General features: G+C 38.5%; 1 protein-coding gene across 2 annotated transcripts in view; it reads left to right on the top strand.

The window, feature by feature from the left end:
* GPR89A (G protein-coupled receptor 89A) overlaps window positions 1-22,909 on the top strand; it is a 56,355-nt gene that overhangs the window by 12,001 nt on the left and 21,445 nt on the right. For both annotated transcript variants that reach the window (XM_025858475.2, XM_073889880.1), the window contains 4 exons: window positions 460-566; window positions 1,009-1,110; window positions 8,197-8,317; window positions 9,145-9,225. In XM_025858475.2, coding sequence (XP_025714260.1) covers window positions 460-566; window positions 1,009-1,110; window positions 8,197-8,317; window positions 9,145-9,225 — 411 coding nt within the window. The remainder of the gene's footprint in view (window positions 1-459; window positions 567-1,008; window positions 1,111-8,196; window positions 8,318-9,144; window positions 9,226-22,909) is intronic.

The raw sequence follows: 22,909 nt of genomic DNA, 5'->3' as shown, positions 1-22,909 counted from the left end.
ATAAAAGTAGTCATGCAGATCAAATGTTTATATTGAAGATGCAAAAGAAATATTTAAGTCTTTATAGCATGTTGCTATTTTTAGCAATTACTATTAACATTTATTTTCTTTTAATTACGGGACTCCCAGTGGTACATGAAACAACAGTCATTTTCTACCAGTAATAGTATATGTTGCTCTGTTACTATACACTGCCTATGAATATAACTAGAGCATTAGCATTCTCATTTGAATAAGTAAAATTCTTAGGAAGTTAGGATGTTCATATATACTTTTCAGAACTCTATAATATATTCTTTAATCTCTATAAAGAAGCAGACAGTAACAGCCTACTTGACTTATTGGGTGGGATACATTCGGTATTGAGTTCAAAGAGTAGGAGATCTTTTAGAAGACTAAAGAGAATGAAAGTTGCTGCCTTTATCCCCTCCTAGTGATATTCTTTGATATTTATTTCAGTTCCCGTTATTTTCACTGGAAAATGAACCTGTGTGTAATCCTTCTGATCCTGGTTTTCATGGTGCCTTTTTACATTGGCTATTTTATTGTAAGCAACATCCGACTATGTGAGTATTTGTAAACGTGAGTATTTTACCCTCTCGTGTCAGCACATAGATTGAGATGAGGATTTGTGGGGATTGAGGCTGTGGAGAGCTTCATTTCTGCGTTACTTTCAGTACCGACTGTTGTTTGGGGATGCCTCACACACAGCATCTTAAAAAGTTTGGCAGAAAATCAATGTTGAATGATTAGGTAATTTGTGCTGCTACAGCTGTATTTCTGGGTTTCTGCTATAATATCTCCCTTAACTTAACCCACATCTTAATTTCAGTCAAATTCCTCTTACAGTGATTAGGATGCTTTCTCTAAAAACTGTATTATTCCATCACTCATTTGCCAAGTGAACAAGCCAGCCAAATATTAGTCAGTGTGATTCCGTATCTGTAAGTAGAGCAAGCTCTTTAATATAGAACTATTTAACCTTATAGTCTTTCTCCTCCTTCCTAGTGCATAAACAGCGTCTGCTCTTCTCCTGTCTCCTGTGGTTGACCTTCATGTACTTCTTCTGGAAACTAGGAGATCCATTTCCCATTCTCAGCCCAAAACATGGTGAGTGTGTATGTGGTGGGGAGGGGGAAATAATTGTTTATCATTTTCTAATTTTGAAAAACAACTATTTTAAAACTTCTGATTGTGGGAAATATAGCAAGTTATTTCTCTAAAAACAGTCTGGTTTTAAATTGAATTTCCCTTCATCCTAGGAAATATCAAATACTGGCTTTGAAAACTACTTCTATGATTTTAGAGCAGGAGTTTTTGACCTTAGGTTAGTGAATGAACTTCAAGAGAGTAAGGGATGGGGAAAGTTGTCTTTAAATTTAAAATTCCTGATATTTTATATAGAATTGTGGGAAGATATTTGTATGTGTGTTTGGAGCTAAAACTGTCCACAAGCTTTCATTAGATTTCCAAAGGGGTCAAATGACCGAAAAGATAAAAAACCACTGCTCAAGTAATGATAAATATTCTCTTTAGGGACTATACATATTTTAGGAAAGAGCAGTGACATAAAACATTCAAAATTAGTAGATAAAGAAAAGCTTTCTAGGAATCAGTGTCTCTCCTTACACAAAAAAAGTTCATTTTAAATACAAGAGCGGGGCACCTGGCCAGCTCAGTTGGTAGAGCATGCAACTCTTGATCTTGGGGTCATGAGTTCGAGCCCCATGTTGGGTGTAGAGATTACATAAATAAATAAAAACTTAAAAAACATCTTTAAATACAAGAGCAGATCATAGAGCCCTAATTTCTGTGCTAAAAACCATGAACAATAATCTGTCAGCTATAAGTCCTTCCAGAACTACTTCAGAAATATATATATGAACATATATATGCCACCTGTAATGAATATATTGGCACTTTGATACTGGAGGTTTTCAAAAAAAATACACATCCATTCATTTCACTCTCCTGCTATATCAGGATTCTTATAGCAGAAAACAGAATCTGCTCTAACTAATATAAAGCAGAAAGTGATTTATTCCAGGGCATTAGGGAGTTTATAGAATTTTTAGGAAAGCAGGCTGTTAACCTTAAATGAATGCCGTGTAGTGAAGAGTAACATTCAATCATAACACAGTAGTCAACTGGAGAAAACCCCACTGAAGTTGTCACTGCCACGGGGGACCTGTGACATCAGGGATCAGATAGTAGGACTGCTTCAGTGGCCACAGTCCCAAGTGCTGTCCACACTCCCATGTTATTCACTTCTGCATTTGAGGTCTCACATGGGCATGTGAATTTGATACAACCTAGGTACATTCAGAACCTTAGTTTCAAGGAAATCTGGGAAAGAATATTTGGCTTTCCAGATTCTGTAATACAAGAAGACATGCTAGAAAGGCATTGGAATGAATGTTGAGTAAACCAGTGTCTAGAATCTACCATGAATCCATCTGTGTCTATTCCTTGCCTGTAGCAGGGATCTGGAGGAAAGAGGTTCTGAGATTATGCTGCAGGAGGATCAGAGAAAATGCACAATTTTAAAAAGCATATGCAGGGTCACCTGGGTGGCTGAGTCGGTTAAGTGTCTGCTTTCAGCTCAGGTCATGATGTCACGGTCCCGGGATTGAGCCCTGCATCGGGCTCCCTGCTCAGCGGGGAGTCTGCTTCTCCCACTGCCCCTCACTCCCTCCCCTGCTTGTTCACGTGTGCACTCTCTCTCTCTCATATAAATAAATAAAATCTTTTAAAAAATAAATAAATCACATATGCAATAGCCTAACTATTTTTAAATTAGAAATAGCTACTTTGAAATTTCAGATAACATTTAAGAAGGTCAAAAAAGTTAAACACTAGGTTCCCAAAAACATTCAAACTCAGCATGGTGTACAAGACCTTCCATGGCCTGACTACTGCTGTCTTTCTCTGTGTCTCTCCTCCAGTACTACTGAATTATTTAAAGTTTTAGAGCTATTGTCAGTCAGGACATTCCTTCACCTCTTGTTTATCTAGAAAATGCCTGTTCTTGAGATATTCAGTTCTTGCCAATTCCAGATTTTTCTGGCCATCATTAGAAGATATTAATTGCTCCCACCTCAGTGGACTTATGTCACCTGTAATGATTATAATTACTTGCTACCTTTTCTGACTTCCTCATTAACTCACGAGCTCCCTGAGGACCCTGGGGTCAAAAACTACATCTTACTTGTCTTTCTCTCCCCAGTGTCTGTAGCGTGGAACCTGGCACATAAATGTTTAATGCATGTTTATTGAATCAGTGAATAAAAAAAAAATTTCAGTCTCTCAAAGGTAGTAGATGAGTTTAAAAATGTAACACTCTGAATAGGAATTTAGGATTTGCTAATATGATTAGCATGCACATGTCTGTATAGGGAAAGATATGGAGTACAGAGGCCCTGACAATATAGCTCTCATGTAAACTATTTCAAATAAGCCCAAGAGAGACAAATCTGTGGTATCAGAAATGAGGGACAAGAATTATAGAAGGACCCCAAGGCTGCTTACAATGCTAGCACAAGCTCACATGCAGCCCAAAGACAAGACTGGTGTCTGTCTCCCGCTTGCTCCTTGTGAGCAGTCAGTTCACAGGACCAGTGTAGCCAGACCGTGCCTGAGGGAAGATGAAGACCATCACATCTTTTGTATGTTCGTCCTTTTTTCAAAATTCTGTAGAGATATCCTAAAGAAGACACTAGGGGGAAGAGCTAGGAAATAGTTTCAGTTTTAGTCTTTCCTTTGTGCTCCAGGAAATAAGCATTTTGGTTTTATGTCCAGTATCTAATTCATTTGACTAAGAGAAGTAAGTAGGAAGAAAAGTTTAGGCAACGGATGAGAAGCAGCCAGGCTTACCCTACCATCTGAGAGCTTTTCTAGGACTGTCCCAACGACCAGTATGATTTATTACTGTGGAGACCACAAAAAGACCGTAAGACCCAATCCTTACCTATAACAAAAAGATGTCTGTGAAAGTACTCCTTGTGCAGTGCCTGAACCGAAGAAGGTTGGAAGGCATTCCCTAGTGGGAAAGAGTAAGGGAGGCTAAGAAAGTACATGAAGCACACAAAAAAATAATAAAAATACAAAGTGTACGAAGCTAGAAGGAATTTGTGTGAGCAAATGGCAACAGTGAGATGGTCTCCGGCATGCCACTTCATCCATCTGACTTTCCACTTATTAGCTAGAAAACAAGGAACAATTGACCTTAACTTCATGGAAATGCTAGGATTACGTAGATAGTATCTTCAAAGTACTGTAGACTGGGAAAAGGTATCTACTGAAGGGACACCACCTTAAAGGGAATAAAAGTACAGAGGGGACATTTTTCTAGTTTTTTATATTTAATAACCTATATTAATCCCTTTGATTTTTTTTTTTTTTGTTACTGGATAGTTGTATACCTACAGTCAATAAACATTTGCTGAACACCTTCCATGTGCCAGGCAGTAAAAAAAACAAAGAGCAATAAGACATGATTCCTTCCTATAAAGAGGATATAAAGAGGTATGTGGGAAGTAGAATCAACAGAATTTGGATGAGGATTTAGTCATTCATATAACATTCCACAAATATTTTTTGAACACCTAGTTTTATTTTAAGTGCTGGAGATACAACCATGAACAAAACAAACTTGGTTTCTGCCTTCCTGAAACTTACCCTCTGGCAGGAAGGACTAAACAGTGAAAATATAAACAAATAATTGCCAATTATGATCATTATCAAGGAGCAAACAGGTTACTGTGGTAGACGACAGTGCAGATAAGGATGTCAAATTAGATGCGAGTGGTTAGAGTCAGGCTTTATGAGGAAGTATTTAAGCTGAGATTTAAAGGACAAGACCAAAGGTAGACCCAGCAAGAAGGCAGAAGAGACATCATGTAAAAGCCCTGAGGTAAAAAAGGCTGATATATTCAAGGGAGAGCAAGAGACAGAAGGGAGACTAGTGGTATAGATTTTTCTATTTTGGTGACCAGATAGTTGATGATGTCATTTTCTAGGCTAGGTAATGCAGAAGAAGGAAGATAATTCGAACTTGGGATATGTTGAATTTGAGTTGCATATGCACAGCCAAGTTCAGCAAGCAGTTGCATACACAAATTGGCAACTTAGGAGAGAGGTATGGATTTATTAGTCCTTATGGAAATAACTCCAGCAATCTAAAAAATTAGGTACCATCAGCTAAACACCATTAGGTGAACCTGGGGAAATAGGCCAAGATCACCCCTGGAAAATGTGTATAGAGTAAAATGAAAGGGGATTCTGGGCCATTCTGAGCAGAGAAAGACCAAGAAAAGAACAACTAGAGAAGTAAAAGAAATCATTTTAAATAGCAGTGATTCAGGCACCTAGCTAGCTCAGTCGGTAGAGCATGGGACTCTTAAATAGCAATGCTTCAGTGTCCTAAAAGATCAAATAAAGCATGGATTGGAAAATGTCATTGAATTTTGCAACCAGAAGAAAATTCGTGACCGTATTATAGTAATGGTTTAGAGCAGAGGCTGTGGAGCTACACTTCTTGTGGTTGAATCCTAACTCTGCCACTTACTAGCTATGTGGCCTTGACTAAGTTACTTACCCTCTCAGTGCTTCTGTTTCCTCATCTGTAAAATGAGGTTTTCCATCATACCTGCCTCACAGGGCTGTCGTGAGGAGTAAACGAGTTAATACTGCTTCAAACAGTGCCTGGTACATGGCCGGTGCTTGATGAAAGTTGCTATACTGTTGCCGTTACGATTATTAGTGAAAGCAGTTTTCTTCAGGTAGGAGAATGGGATGAAAGCTGAATTGCAGCCAGTTGAAGAATAAGTAGAGGTGAAGAAGAGGTGATAGTAAGTGTAAGTTCCTTTCAAAAAGTTTGGCTATTAAGGGGGAAATAGAGGATTGGCAACTAGAGGTAAACTCAAGGCTAAGGACAGACTTTCTTAGGAAGGAGACTTGAAACTGAAGGAAAAGAACGAGCAAAGAAGGAAAGATTGAAGGTAAAAGAGAGGACTGGTGATGGAACAAGATTCTGAAGGAAGTAGAAAGGAAATAAGATCAAAGCATAAGTAGAGAAATCTTAGCTTTAGATAACTGTCTTGTTCGAGGGGGAAAGTTGGGAGGATGATTGCAGATGTTAATATAGTAGAAGGGAGTATGTGTCTAATAACTTCTGTAATAAGGGCATTAGCTAAGGAGAACAGGATTGGGAAAATGAATTAGAGATTTTCTGCTGGGTGGGGGTGGTGCGGCACCTGGTGGCTCAGTTGGGTAAGTGTCCAACTCTTGATTTCGACTCAGGTCATGATCTCAGGGTTGTGAGATCAGCGGGGAGTCTGCTTGAGGTTCTGTCTCTCCCTCTCCTTCTGCCCCTCCCCACCCTGCACTCATGTTCTCTCTCTCTCAAATAAAAAAAAATTTTAAAGATTTAATTTATTTATTTGAGAGAAAGATAGAGCACAAGCAGGGGTGGGGGAAGGAGAAGCAGACTCCCTGCTGAGCAGGGAACCCGACATGGGGCTGGATCCAGGACCCCAAGATCACGACCTGAGAGAGAGAGAGTGCACACAAGCAGGGAAAGCTGCAGAGGGCGAGGGAGAAGCAGGCTCCCTGCTGAGCAGGGAACCCAAAGTGGGGCTCGATCCCAGGACCCCGGGTTCATGACCTGAGCTGAAGGCAGATGCTTAACTGACTGAGTCACCCAGGTGCCCCTAAAATAAATAATCTTTTTTTTTTTAAGATTTATCTATGGAGGGGAGTGGGAAGAGATGGCTGACCAAGGGCAAGAAAAGGATTTCCTCAATAGTGTCGTAAGCTCTGTTAAGACTAGAGACCATAAATCTGTAATGGCACCAATATCCCAATGCATTCTAGCTGTTTTAGGAGCTCAGGCATGGGCACAGACAGGGAAGATGGAGTGTTAGACTGAGCCAAGATTGGAAGTTTTCAGGATCAGCGCTAAAGAAGGAGGAGAGTCGGGACAGAGTCCTAATGAGAGAAGTTGAAGCAAGCAAGCTTGGAGTTCAGGCTCAGTGAAGAAGGAAATGGAAGGTAGGAGAAGGCAAAAGACTATAGAGACAGAGGTCACAAAGAGCTCTAAAATGGGGTAGGGGAGGGGCGCCTGGGTGGCTCCGTCGTTAAGCGTCTGCCTTCGGCTCAGGTCATGATCCCAGGGTCCTGGGATCGAGCCCCGCATCGGGCTCCCTGCTCCGCGGGAAGCCTGCGTCTCCCTCTGCCTCTTTCTCTGTCTCTCATGAATAAATAAATAAAATCTTTAAAAAAAAAAGAATCTTTAAAAAAATAAATAAACAAACATAAAACGGTGTAGGAGATACACAGGAACAGGAGGGCCGGAATATTGGCCTTTTGGTTTCAGAGCTAACAAAATTCCTGAACGGCGGCTTTGGTGTTAGGCCAGAGTGGATAATGCCGAAGTGGATTCCATCCTAGAAATGGGAAGGGAAAACAAAACTAGTTTTGTCCTGCGATTCCAGACTTCCTGGCTTATTCTTCAGCATTGTGTTCTCTCATTTATCCCAAATACCAACAGCATTTATTTTAAATACTCATCTTCAACATTCTCAAGTAATCGAAAACAGTTGATAACTAGAATACAACTGATAATCTAAAACTCACATATTTGCCTTTAAAATACTCATTTGTTATAAATTCAGCTCATTTGCTACATGCCTTAGGTGTTTATTGACAAAAATGAATAAGACACAAGCTCATAAGACCTAAAGAGCTTATTATGACCTAAGGGGGAAATGTATATATATAACTGTATATATTGATGTATATGTGGAAAGTGGTACCTTGTATTTATACTTTTCCAGCAGATTTACTTTCCTAATATTTTTTTGCCAAAGCTTTTACTAAGAGTATTTTGCTTTGTTAGAGTTCACAGTACCTTGAATAAATAGTCAAAATTATTATTTGCAAATATTATTTTAATATTTCCGTTGCCCAGCAATAGGGATGATTCTGGAAGCATATGGGATAGGAGGAAATAAATAGACTTTTATACATTTATTATGGAAGATCTACATATTGATAATTTAATTTTAAATTTAATGTTGATAATTAAAATTTGGTTTATTTAAGTCGTATGTAATGGTTGATGTTTTCTGGGATATTTCCTCTTGCAGTGCTATTTTATCTTTATCACCTGACATTAAGGTACTCTGATGTTTTTAGGGATTTTGTCCATAGAACAGCTCATCAGCCGGGTAGGTGTGATTGGTGTGACTCTCATGGCTCTTCTTTCTGGATTTGGTGCTGTCAACTGCCCGTACACTTACATGTCCTACTTCCTCAGGTAAAAAGAACTTTGTCTCTTTTTTTTTCCTATTAACTTCATGAATACGTATGTCCTATCATGCCATCATCAATACTTAAATATTAGATCTGTGACATTGCCTTTTTATTCTTTCCCTCTGTCCTTATGCGCATTGTCCTAGGAATCTCTCCAAATAATGAGTCTTATCACTTATATTGTTTGCCCTTTGTTTGTCCTACATTCACTTATTTTTTAAAATGATTTTTTTGGGGCACCTGAGTGGCTCAGTTCGTTGAGCATCCAGCTCTTGATTTCGGCTCAGGTCATGATCTCAGGGTCATGAGATTGAGATTGAGCCCCACATCGGGCTCTGCGTTCGGCGGGGAATCTGCTTGATTGAGATCATCCTTCTCCCTAAAATAAATAAATCTTTTTAAAAAATAGTTATTTCAGTCAAATTCTCTTTACTTCCTCTTATACTTTTTAAAGGCACATTACTCGTGGATAGCAATGTGAGCTAATCCCCACTTGAGTAAATCAGTTCCTCCTAGAAGTAGAATGGTAGAAGACAATGCCAAGTTGGAAGAGTGCTTACATGTACATCATAAATGTCACTGGATCAAAGCTAAGAAAGACTGAAAGAGAGCCAGTTACCTTCCACTGCCCTGAGGCTGCAAAACTTTTAGCTATAAGAAAATAACAGCAAAAGCATTTTTGCTTTTTATAGTCATTTTAATATTCTCTAGGAAAAGGTCCTTGAATTACTGGGTAACAACTAAGGTTTATGTGTTTCTACAGATGCCTTATATTTATTATGCCCAAGGATGGGATCCCAAAACATTGCTAACAGTTTGTGCTTATTATAGAAATGTGACTGATGCCGATATCCTAGCCCTGGAACGGCGGCTGCTCCAAACCATGGATATGATCATCAGCAAAAAGAAAAGGTAAGATATCAGCACATTAAAAAACTTGTACTCTTAGAATTTCTCAATAAGAAAACGTGACTATGAATTGGGCCTAACAGGGAATTTCATCTTATTCATTTTTATTATAAATTAAGGTACCTTCAAAGACTTAGTGCTTAGTCTTGCGTGAAAGAAATTTTCAAATTCCACTTATTTCCTGACTTTAGATAAATTCTCCTGAGATAAACTGTTAGTGTAACATTTACATTAGAAGGTATTCTGCACTGGTTGCTTTAAAAGTCTGTTGTCCTACATTTTTATAAACTTTTGGCATGCCTGATTTCAATCTTTTCAACTTCCTTTTCTCCAACTACTTTGAAAAATCCTTCAAGTCTTCTAGCTGTTGTCATTTTTATCATTTAAGACGTACTTATACAATGTATGCTTTTAAAGTGGCATTTCTGGGGGCGCCTGGGTGGCTCGGTCATTAAGCGTCTGCCTTCGGCTCAGGTCATGATCCCAGGGTCCTGGGATAGAGCCCCGCATCGGGCTCCCTGCTCTGCGGGAAGCCTGCTTCTCCCTCTCCCACTCCCCCTGCTTGTGATCCCTCTCTCGCTGTGACTCTCTCTGTCAAATGAATAAATAAAATCTTTAAAAAATAAATAAATAAAGTGGCATTTCTAGAAATCTATATCACAGTGGGTTATAGCCTAGGTTGTAAACTCAGATTGTCTGAATTTGAATCCTTGGTCCACAATTCACGGTGTGGCTAGAGGCGTTACTGTATGTCTTGGTTTCCTCATCTGTAAAATGGAAATAATGAGTTGACATGTAGAACTCTTAGAACAGTGAACCATACAGAGCTAAGGAATACTACTGAACTTACTAATAGTCCCTGGAGGACAGTCATTAGGTTTTAGTGCTTTGTCTTCATTTATTCATTCATATATTTTCATTCTCTTAATAATTATAGGAAGCCTCGTTTATGCTAGGTACTGCACTAAATGCTGAACTCATAGAAATAGAATGAGGAACAAGATAAGTTACTGGGGTGCCTGAGTGGCTCAGTTGGTTAAGCGTCTGTCTTTGGTTCAGGTCATGATCCCAGGGTCCTGGGATTGAGCCCTGAGCCTTCAGACTCCCCTGCTTGGCAGGGAGCCTGCTTCTCCCTCTTCCCCGCCCCCCCCCCCGACTTGTGTTCTCTCTTGTGCAGGCTCCCTCTCTCTCTCTATCAAATAAACTCTTTCTTAAAAAAAGATAGTAAGTTACTGTCTTCATGAAGCTCATTAGTCTGCTGTCTTTTTTAAAGTTCTATTACCCAAAATAAACAGTGACAGAGGTCTTAAATTGCATGAATGTTTCTGCATTTCATATTTTATCTTTCAACATTTTTCTATAGTAAGACCCATAGTCACGTCAAAGAAGGCTTAATATATGAGATAACAGTAGACTTTAGAATGATAAAGAGGGCCAGATTTACCAGCTCATTATTTGTCTCCTCTTCTGTACATCTGTACTAGGGTATTGATAGTAGATACATATGTTGTATATATATTTATTCTTTGCATTTTGTTCACATTCATTCTGTACAGTTTATTTTACATGAAAATGTGAATGTAGATTTAAAAAACATAACAGTAAAAGCAACATTATTCAATATCGAAAGATAATTATAAAGGAATAATACTATTTTGGGTCCCATGATTATTCTCCCATTTATTATATTTCTTTCATTCATATGGAGAGATGAATGTAAAGTTATGACCCATGTCAAGTGTGGATGTTTTAAGATTGTATTTGTTTGAGAGAGAGAGCGTGTGTGTGTGCACAAGCAGGGGGGAGGGGCAGAGGAGAGGGAGAAGCAGGCTCCCTGCTGAGCAGAGAGCCCCATGTGGCTCAATCCCAGGACCCTGAGATCATGACCTGAACTGAAGGCACGCTTAACCAACTGAGCCACCCAGGCACCCTCCATACTGTTTTCCACAGTCAACACACCAGTTTACATTCTCACCCATAGTGCATGAGGGTTTCCTTTTCTTCCACATCCTTGCCAACACTTGTTATTCTTGTCTTTTTTTATTGTATTCATTCTGACTGGCATAAGGTGATATCTCATTGTGGTTTTGATTTGCATTTACCTGATTAGTGATGTTGAGCATCTTCTCATGTATCTGTTAGCCGTCTGTATGTCTTCTTTAGAAAAATGTCTATTCAGGTCCACTGCTCACTTTTAATCGGGTTGTCTTTTTGATACTGAGTTGAATAAGTTCTTTATATATTTTGGATATTAACCCCTTACTGGATACATCATTTGCAAATATCTTCTGCCATTCTGTAGGTTGTCTTTTTGTTTTATTGGTTTCCTTCACTGCAAAGGCTTTCTATTTTGATGTTGTCCCAGTAGTTTATTCTTGCTTTTGTTTCCCTCAACAGAGGAGATATATCCAGAAAAATATTTCTAAAGTTAATGTCCAAGAGATTACCACTGATGTTTTCTTCTAGGAGTTTTATGGTTTCAGGTCTCACATTTAGGTCTTAATCCATTTTGAGTTTATTTTTACATATAGTGTGAGAAAGTGGTCCAGCAGCATTCTTTGCATGTAGCTGTCAAGTTTTCCCAGTACCGTTTATTGAAGAGACCGTCTTTTCCCTCTGTATATTCTTTCTTCCTTTGTTATGGATTGAGTATATAAGTGTGAGTTTGTTTCTGTGCTTTTATTCTGTTCCGTTGATCCATGTTGTTTTTGATTACTATAGCTTTGTAGTATATCTTGAACTCCAGGATTGTGATACCTCCAGTTTTGTTCTTCTTTCTCAAGATTGATTTGGATATCTGGGGTCTTTTATGGTTCCCACCAAATTTTAGTATAATTTGTTCTAGTTCCGTGAAAAAGGCTGTTCATATTTTGACAGGGATTGCATTGAATCTGTACATTGCTTTGGGTGGTATGGACATTTTAATAATATAAATTCTTCCAATCAATGAACATGGAATATCTTTCCATTTGTTTGTCTTCTTTAATGTCTTTTATCAGTATTTTATAGGTTTCAAAGTACAGATCTTTTACTGCCTAGGTATTTTATTATTTTTGGTGCAGTTGTAAATGGGACTGTGTTTTCTTTCTGCAAATAGTTTTACTTCTCTCCTATGATTTTGGCTGCCTTTTATTTTTCTTGTCAGATTGTTGCAGCTAAGACTTATAGTACTATGTTGAGTAAAAGTAGTAAGAGTGGGCATCCTTGTTTTCTTCCTGATCTTAGAGGAAAAGCTCTCAGTTTTTCACCATTGAGTATGAGGTTAGCTGTGGGTTTTTCACATAGGTCCTTTTTTATGTTGAGATATGTTCCTTCTGAACCCACTTTGTTGAGCATTCTTATGATCAAATGTTGAATTTTGTCAAATGCTTTTCTATTGGGATGAATATATGGTTTTTATCCTTTGTTTTGTTGATGTGATGTATCATGTTGTTTTTGTTTATACTAAACTGCCCTTGCATCCCTGGAGTAAATCCCATTTGATTGTGGTAAATGATCCTTTTAATAGAGTGTTGAATTGAGTTTGCTAATATTTTGTTGAGTATTTTTGCATCTATGTTCATCAGGGATATTGACCTGTAGTTTTCTTTTTTGTAGTGTCTTTGGTTGATTTTGGTATCAGAGTAATGCTGATTTCAGAGAATGAATTTCTTCCTCTTCTATTTTTTGGACAGTTTGAGGAGAATAGGTATTAACTCTTCTTTGAATGTTTGGTAGAATTCACCTGTGATTCCATCTGGTCTTATACTTTTGCTTATTGGGAGTTTACTGATCACTTTTGTTACTAGTAGTTGGTCTGTTCAGATTTTCTACTTCTTCCTGATTCGGTTTTAGAAGACTGTATGTTTCTAGGAATTTATCCATTTCTTCTAGGTTGTCCAGTTTGTTGGCATATATTTTTTGGTAGTAGTCTCTTCTAATTCTTTGTATTTCTGTGGTGTCAGTTGTTGTTTCTTCTCTTTTATTTCTGGTTTTATTAATTTGGGTCCTGTCTCTCTCTCTTTTTTTTTTTTCCATGATGAATCTGACTAAAGGTTTATCAGTTTTGTTACCTTTTCAAAGAACCAACTCTTGGTTCATTGATCTTTCTGTTTTCTTTTTTTAGAATCTATTTCATTTTTTTCTGCCCGGTCTTTATTATTTCCTTCCTTCTACTAAGCTTGGGCTTTGTTCTTTTTCTAGTTCATTTAGGTATAAGGTTAAAGTGTTTGAGATTTTTCTTATTTCTTGAGATGGGCCTGTATTGCTATAAATTTCCCTCTTAGAACTGCTTTTGTTGCATCCAAAAGATTTTGGATGATTGTTTTTCCACTTTCATTTGTCTCTATTTTTTATTTCCTCTCTGATTTCTTCATTGGCCTATTGGTTGGTTAGGAGCATATTTAGCCTCCATGTGTTTGTGTTTTTTCCAGTTGCTTTCTCATGATGATATCTTGTTTATACCACTGCAGTCAGAAGAGATGCATGATATAATTTCGGTCTTTTTTAAATTTATTGAGACTTGTTTTGTGGCCCACATGTGATCTATCCTGGAGAATGTTCCATGTCCACTTGAAAAGAGTGTGTATTCAGCTCTTTTGGGGTGGAATGTTCTGTATGTATCTATTAAGTCCATCTGGTCTAGTTCAGAGATGCTGTTTCCTTATTGATTTTTTTGGCCCGGATATTCTATTCATTGATATAAGTGGGGTGTTAAAGTTCTCTACTGTTATTGTATTACTGACAATTTTCCCATTTATGTCTGTTAACATTTGTGTTATGTATTTAGATGCTCCAGTGTTGTGTGCAAAGATATTTATAGTTGTTATATCCTCTTGTTGGATTGATTTCTTTATAATTATATAATGCCCTTTGTGTCTCTTGTTAAAGTCTCTGTTATAGAGTCTGCTTTGATAAGTACTGCTACCCTGGCTTCCCCCCAGCCCCCACTTTCATTTGCATGGTTATGTTTTCCAGCCCTTCACTTTCAGTCTGTTTGTGTCTTTGGGTCAGAAGTGAGCCTCTTGTAGGTAGCATACAGATGGGTCTTGTTTTTTTTTACCCATTCAGTCATTCTGTGTCTTTTGATTGGAGCATTTAGACTATTTACATTTTAAAGTAAGTATTGATAAGTATGTACTTATTGCCATTTTATTCATTGTTTTCTGGCTATTTTTTATAGTTCTTCTCTTCGTTCCCTTGCTATTTTCTCTTGTGATTGATGACTTTCTTTAGTGTATGTTTGGCTTCCTTTCTCTTTATTTTTTGGTCATCTATTATACATTTTGGTTTTGTGGTTACCATGAAGTTCATATATAACATCCCAAGTATGGAGCAGGCTATATTAAGTTGATGATCACTTAAGTTCAAACACATTCTAAAAGAACTTTTTTTACTCCCTCCCATTATGTATATGTTGTCATGTTTTATATCTTTATATAGATTTAAAGATATATAGATATAAAGATTTATATAGATGTATATACCTTTATATCATCCTTTTCTTCTACTTAGGGTTTTCTTTTCACTTAATGAAATCCCTTTACGTTTCTTCTAAGGCCAACTTAGTGGTAATGAATTCCCTTAACTTTTATATGTCTGGGAAACTCTCTCCTATTCTGAATGATAACCTTGCCAGGTAGAGTATTCTTGCATGTAGGTTTTTTTCCTTTCACACTTTGAATATATTATACCATTCCTTTTTGTTCTGCAGAGTTTCTGCTGAAAAAATCAGCTGATAGCCTTATGGGGTTTCCCTTGTATATAACTATTTGTTTCTTGCTGCTTTTAAGAGTGTCTTTAGTAGTTGACATTTTAATTACAATGTGTCACGGTGTGGCCCTCCTTGGGTTCATCTTGTTTGGAATTCTTTGCTTCCTGGGCCAGGATGTCTGTTTCCTTCTCCAGGTTAGGGAAGTTTTCTGCTATTTCTTTAATTTCTGCCCCTTTCTCTCTCTCTTCTCCTGGGACCCCTGTAATGTGAGTGTTTGTTTGCTTGATGTTGTCCAAGAAATCCCTTAACCTGCCCTTATTTTTTAATTCTTTTTTTGTTTTGCTGTTCAGCTTAGGTGGTTCCCATTACCCTGTCTTCTAGATCACTAATCCATTCTTTTGCATCCACTAATCTGGGTTAATTCCCTCTAGTATATTTTTCATTTCAGTTATTGTATTCCTCAACTCTGGTTCTTTTTATATTTTCTGTCTCTTTGTTGAAGTTCTCACTCAGTTCTTTTTACCCTTCTTTCCAGGCTGGTGAGCACCTTTATGATCATTACTTTAAACTCTTTATCAGGCATATTGCTTATCTCCGTTTCATTTATCTCCATCCATTCTTTTTATGAGATTTTGTCTTGTTCTTTAGTTTGGAGCATGTTCCTCTGACTCCTCATTTTGCCTGGCTTTCTGTGCTTGTTCTATGAATTTGGTGGAACAGCTACTTCTCCTAAACTTGAGGGAATGCTCCTATGTATGGTCATCCTCTATGTAGACTGTGTGTGACTGGTAATTTTGGTTGACTGGCTGGAGCTGGAGCTGACATGGGTTGGGGGTCCTGGAGCACTCCATTCTGGGTCTGCCCTGGTGGGATGTTTGGAGCTGAAGTGGGTGTGGTCCAGGATGGTCCTGGGGCTCTCTGCACAGAGAGTGCCTTGGCAGGACAGCTGAAGCTAAAGTGGGTGCATGTGGCGTGGTGGGGTAGGTGTCCTGGGCCTCTCTCTGCAGAGGGCACCCTGGCAAGATAGCTGAAGCTGCAATGAGTGCAAGCCAGGGTGTCCCAGGGCATTCCCTGAAGGAAGCACCCTGATGGGGTGGCTGGAGCCAAGGCCAACACAGGCCAGGATGTTTCACTCGGGGAGTGCCCTGGCAGGACGGCTAGAGTTGAAGTGGGCACAGGCCAGGATTTCCCGAGGTGCTCCACACAGTGAGTACCCTGGCAGGGTGGCCAGAGCTGGAGCTTAAGCATCCATGAGCCAGGAGGTCGCAGAGTGCTCTGTACCAGGGGGGCCCCAGCATGCCATCTGGAGCTGAACTGGTATGGGCCTGGAGCGTTCCAGGGTGCTTTGCACCTGTGTCACCTGGTGAGATAGCTGGAGCTGTAGTGACCAGGGTGTCCCAGTGTGCATGGTTTTGGGGCTCCCTTGGTGGAACAGCTGGGGCTGATGTGGTCTAGGGGCTTGGGGCTCACTGAGATGGTAATCTGACTAGGGTGCCCAGACCCTGCTCCTGTCTACACTAGCAAGGTGATGGGGGAACATAAACTGTGGTGCCTGCCAGCCCCACCCACCTGAAGGGAGTTCCAGCCGTTCCTGTGCTGTCTGGTAGGGTTCTGGAGCGAGTTCCTTTATATTCTACTTGCTCTTCTAAACCACAGCTTCTTTTCTGTGCCTCAGGGCAGACAGATCTGCTCATGATCCTTCAGTATTATTCCTTCCCCCTGCCCACCCTCCCCAACCCTGCATTTCACAGCATTGGGGGTGGGGGGTTCCCTTTAATACTGAGTCTCCATCTGTTTTGTTGTTCTCTATGTGGTCTGTCTATCTTTTGTTGTGCAGAAGCTGTTCAGTCAGCCCTCAGTTATTCTTCAGGAGGAATTGCTCTATAAATAGGTGTAGATTTGGTGTGTCTATGGAGGAGGTAAGTTCAGGGTCTTCCTACATCACCATCTGTGATCTTTTCCTTGGATGTGTGCTTTTAAGCCATTTTGTCATAATGGTTAGGAATTCCTTTCCCATGGTTAGGAATTGGCCTTGATCCATACATGTATCCCTGTAGGTTTTGTCTAGTCAGAATCTGGGATGGTGTGTGGTCCTGCAGTAGATCTTATTAATTTGAGTGGCTCTCAGAAGAGTCAGCCTCCCAACTTGGCCTGATTAGCACAGCAGTGGAACTAACGGGGCAGATAGACAGCTAACATGACAACACTGGGACCCTTGGGATTCATACTAGAAAAACTGTTTTCACAAACACTCATAGTTGGAGAGTAGTGGCCAGAAAACCATTTTTTAATTTAACAGCAGAGGGCTGTATTGAGATGGCATACAAGAAAAATAACATGTTATGTAGAAGAGTTAATGGTTGAAAATTGCAGGAAAGAGGCACACTGTGTTCCCACTTGGAACACTATAGAGAAGATGAGGTTTATAGTATTTGAAAAACCTAGTTTAGTTAGTATGAACATGCTGGTTTAGTGGTCAAAGCCTTCAGCTTTTTTCAGGTTGAGAGAAGTCATCTGTTACATTGTTTTGTTTTTCTGTTGACTTAGATATTAAAGCTTTTATTTTGGTAATCTGTGATATAGCTGGAATATAGTCTGTGTTCACAAACATTATTAATACAATTTTGAAGTTGTGGTTTTGTGGAAGATAGAAAATACAGCTATGCAACTACACCATGGTATAATGAAAAGAACTTAAAACTAGACAGTCACTTTATAATAAGCATGTTAAGTGATCTTGAGCAAATACTAGACTGTCTTAGTTTCCTCATAAAATGATGGGGTTGACTAAAGGGTCTCTAGGATTCCTTTCAGGCCATAAATTCTGAATTTATAATTTTTCAGTTTGTGACTTACACAAAAACTAGAGTATTATAACATGTAGAAGTTTAATGCAAGCTATTACTATGAAGAAAAAAATCTTAACCTGTACTCTACAGTTGGGGTTTTTGGGGTTTTTTGGTTTTTGTTTTTGTTTTTTAGGTTCTCTTTTGAAAATTTGTAGGGATAAAGAAAAAAAATACACTCACTGGTAAAATTTTAGCACCAGCCATAACTGCCCTCAAACTATGGTACTGTCAAGAGTTTAACTAATTCCTTCTACAGAAAACCATAAAAACTAGAAAAATTATAAAAAAAAAAAATTCCAGGCATTGAACAAAGTACTGGAAAATGAACAGAGACATAAAATTTTGAGAAGAGTATCAGATTACTTCATGTTTGCGGCTTTCTTGCCTGGAGTTGCTCTTTTACCACTGCCTGCTCTCCTAGCACCCACTCAGACATAAATTTCCAGTTATTCTGATTTGAACTTAGAAGTGAAATTTTGGAGGCAAAAGAGGTGCAGAAGTACTAAGATAATAGAATCTAAGTATAAACTGTCTGAATCCCTGCTTCATCACAAAACAATGCATTTGCAGAGTAAATACCAGAGAGCCTGAGAAAAAGTAGGGAGAAACTAGAAGGGGGTCTCTCCTTGAAAGACATAATTACCTCTTATTGTGATTTGCAAGTGTGTTGTGCCTTTGGTTGAGTGCATTGCCTGAACTATGTGTAAGATGGGCACAGAGCTCGAATGACAGAAAGTGAAATTCTTACTGGCTTGAGGTGTCACAAGGTAGACCTGAGGAGTGGCAAAGCATTTAGATATTTTGAGAGATCTCTAGAAACAAAGGGACCAGAAAAAGGATAAGCCTTAAAAATCTGACTATAAAATCTGTTCACATTCTTTGTTGACCTTGGACCTGCTCAGGCTCAGCAGAGACCATCAGAGTCAGGCTAAAGAGAGAGCAGCTGGATGCTGAAAAACTAAGCAAAGACATTAGCTGCTCCATATAGTAGGTATGACAGTTTCACAATTTGAGCCCAGGAAAGTTGCCTGCTTAATAGAACAACAACAACAAAGTCCTCAGAAAAACAAAACAGATTTCGAAGGACTGCAACATAATATATACGGTGTTAAGTTTTCCGCCAAAACTTACTAGACATACAAAGAAATGGGGCCATGCAATCCATATTCAAGATAAAAAGCAGTTAATGGACACAGCTTCAAGTGGGCCCAAATAATAGATTTAGCAAACAGACTTAAAAGCAGCTATTATATATTCTAAGAAATGAAGGTAAGCATAATATTAGTGAACAGATAAAGCATCCTAAAGAGAAATGGAAACTTTATTTTTAAAAGAAAACAAAAAGAAATTCAAAAGTTAAAAAGTACAGTAACTGAAATGAAAATTTTACTAGTTAGGTTTAGCAGAAATTGAGATAGTAGAAAAAACGAATCAAGTTGAAGATAGATCAATAGAAATTATTCGGTCTGAAGAATAGAGAGAGAAAAGACTGGAAAAAATGTACAGTGTCTCAGTATAAAACAGTATCAAACAGTTCCACATGGAGTTGCGGAGTCCTAAAGAGTGAGAAAGGGGCAAAAAAGTATTTAAAGAAATAATGGCCAGAAACTTCCCAAATTTGGTGGAAAACGTTAATTTCCAGATCCAAAAAGCCTAAAGAACCCCAACTCGATAAACACAAAACTACACCAAGTTTCATATAGTCAAACTGCGAAGAGATGAAGGTAAAGAAAAAATCTTGAAAGCAGCAAGAGAAGAATGCTACATACAGGGGAACCATGCAAACTAATGGTTGCTTAACAAGGTTGCAGGGTACAAAATAAACATACAGAGATAAATTGTATTTCTTTATACTGGCAATTAGATACAATATCAACTACAATACAATACCAATTACAGTCACTGGAAAAATGAAAGATATAAATCTAACAAAACATGTACAGGACTTACATGCTGAAAACTATAAAATGCTGATGAAAGAAACCAAGTATCTAAATAGGCATAACATGTTTATAGATTGGAAGGCTCAGAATAGTAGAGATGTTAATTCTCTCCACATTGATACACAGGTTTAACATATATCCCCACAAGACTTTTTGAAGATCTACACAAAATGATTCTGATATATAGAAAGACAGAAGTACCAGACTAGCTAAAACAGTTTTGAAAAAGAATAAAATGGAAAGAATCAGTCTGATTTCAAAACCTTATACAGCTATACTAATCAAGACTGTATGATATTGGCAGAGGTATAGACGTATCCATGGAACAAAGTAGAGAACTCAGACCAACACAGGTATGCCCAACTAATTTTTTACAAAGATGCAAGAACACTTCAATGGAGAAAAGGGAGCTTTTTCAACAAATGATGCTGGAGCAATTTGACATCCATAGATTTTTTTCAAAAAAATGAAGCTCAATATAAAGCTCACATCTTATACAAAACTTAACTCAAACTAAAACTCTACAACTTAGGGGAAAAAAACATAGGAAATCATAGGAGGGATCTAGGGCTAGGCAGAGTTCTTAGACTTGACACCAAAAGTGTACTTTATAAAAGGGAAAATTAATAAATTGGACTTCATCCAAAGTCAAAACCTCTGCTCTGGGAAAGACATTGCTCAGGGGATGAAAAGACAAATTACACACTGGGAAAAGATATTTGCAAACCACATATCTGAAAAAAAAAAAAAACTAAAATACATAGACTTTCAAAACATAGAATTAAAAAAAAAAAAAAGTCCAATTAGAAAATGAGTCAAAGGGGCACCTGGGTGGCTCAGTTGGTTAAGCAGCTGTGGCTCGAGTCATGATCCTGGAGTCCTGGGGTGGAGCCCCACGTCGGGCTCCCTGCTTAGCAGGGAGTCTGCTTCTCCCTCTGACCCTCCTGCCTCTTGTGCTCTAGAGAAAGAGAGAGAGAAAGAAAGAAAGGAAAAAGAAAAACAAAGTGGGTAAAAGAGGGATGCCTGGGTGGCTCAGTCGGTTAAGCGTCTGCCTTTGGCTCAGGTCATGATCCCGGGGTCCTGGGATCCCGCTTCGGGCTCCCTGCTCAGCGCAGAGCCTGCTTCTTCCCTGCCTGCAGCTCCTTCTGCTTGTGCTTGCTTTCTCCCCTTCTCTGTGTGTGTGTCAAATAAATAAATAAAATCTTAAAAATCTTAAAAAATCTTAAAAAAAAAGAAAGAAAGTGGCCAAAAGACATGTAGATATTTCATTGTAGAGCATATACAGATGGCAATTGAGTACATGAAAAGATGTTTTAACATCATAAGCCATTAGAGAAATGCAATTAAAACCACAAGATAACCGTGTATGAGAATGGCTAAAATAAATAAGTGACACCAAATTCTAGTAAGGACGCAGACACTGGATCACTTATACACTGCTGGTTAAAATGTAGTAATAGTAATTCTGGATCCCATTTAGCAGTTTCTTTAAAAATTAAACCCGCAACGCCCACACAACCCAGTGAATTGCATTCCTGGGCATTTATCCCAAAGAAATGAAGACTTATGTTCACACAAAACTTGTACACTAATGTTTATAGCAGTGTTATTCATAGTAGCCAAAAATGGAAATAAGCCAGATATCCTTTAATGAATGAATGGTTAAAGTGTGGCACATCCATACCACAGAATACTACTGAGTAACCAAAAGGAATGAACTATCAATAAAACAGCCTGGAAGACCCTCCAGAAAATTATGCTGAGTGAAAAAAGCCAATCCACAAAGGTTACATACTATATGATTCTATTTATGTAACATTTTTGAAAGACAAAATGGAAATGGAAAACAAATTTGTGGTGGCTGGGTGGTTAAAGAGGAGTTGGAGGTGAGAGGAGGGAAGTGGGCTATACAAGGGCAACATGAGGGATTCTTGTAGTGATGGAAATGTTCTGTATCTTGACTCTTATCAGTGTCAGTACCCTGGTTGTGATACTGTCTTATAAATTTGCAAGATGTTTCCATTGGGAAAAGCTGGGTGAAGGGTACATAGGATCTCTCTATTTTTTTATAACCACGTGTGAATCTACAATTATCTCAAAATGTTTAATTAAAAAAGAAAAGTGATTGCTGAATTCCCACCTTTCTGGTTTCCATCAGAAAACCGTAGAATGGCATATTTAAACCACAGTAGACCTTTTCCAGCCTCTTGACTTGCAAGCTACCACCAAACCTCAGCTGCATGCGTATGTTTTTCCAGACTATGAGTTTTTTAGTGGCATTCAGCTGATAATGAATAGATAATTTCTTGATCTGGACTACCCTTGTTAGAAAGAGGCAGTAGGGATGATGATCACAGTGGGGGTGGTGATGATAGTGACAAAAAGAAGTTCAAGATAAAAGTTGCTGACTTCTCTAGTACCTCATACTATTTTTTTCTTTTTTACCACATCTCAGGAAGTTTGATATTGTTACTGTTTCTTTTGAAAATATACATTTATTTTTCATCTGCAACTTATTTGATAAGAGCAAAATTGATTTAGAGCTAAGTGATAAGTAAAAGTGAAAGTAAGTTGTTTAAAACAAGGTCATGCTTGCTGTGTGCAGACAACCCTCACTTCTAGTGGTTGTACCTCTCTGCCTGTTACGGGGCCATGATACAGTGTCAGTCACCTTTACACAGTCACCCATTTCCACTCCATACCCAGTCATCGTGTTTGTTGTGCTGAGACTTTTTGAAAACTAAGGATAATAGAAATGGCTGTCTGTGTATTCTCTCTCCCCAAGGCCTGTCCTTTAATCCAGCATGGTAAACTGAAGTGAACTTTTCAATAAGTGAGATAGAACCTCTTCCTTCTTCACACACTTGTGCCAGCTTTTGCACCTATGACCACCTATGAAAATGGGAAAACTAAGGGTTAGGAGTCTTGCCAAGTCAAAATCTCCCTAGGTCTGAGCCTCTTCTTAGCGGTTAATTACATCTTCCAACAACGCCGAGTTACAGTGAACGTATGTAATTAAAGAAAAAGACAGCTAAAGCTTGGAGCTATATTTCATTCACTCAGTATCCAGGCAGAGGTCATTTAGGGAGGAAGCAGTTAAGTCAGCATGGCCCCATACACCTAATATTCTTAGTGTTAATATCATTTTAACCAGTGGCTTAAAGAATTAGCCCATAGAAATACTATTTGGCACCACTGGTACC

Source organism: Callorhinus ursinus, unplaced genomic scaffold (genome assembly GCF_003265705.2).
Source record: "Callorhinus ursinus isolate GAN/ISIS: 27379988/994484 unplaced genomic scaffold, GSC_fseal_2.0 scaffold121, whole genome shotgun sequence".
Classification (NCBI taxonomy): Eukaryota; Metazoa; Chordata; class Mammalia; order Carnivora; family Otariidae; genus Callorhinus; species Callorhinus ursinus.
This window is presented reverse-complemented; position numbering and strand designations above follow the sequence as displayed.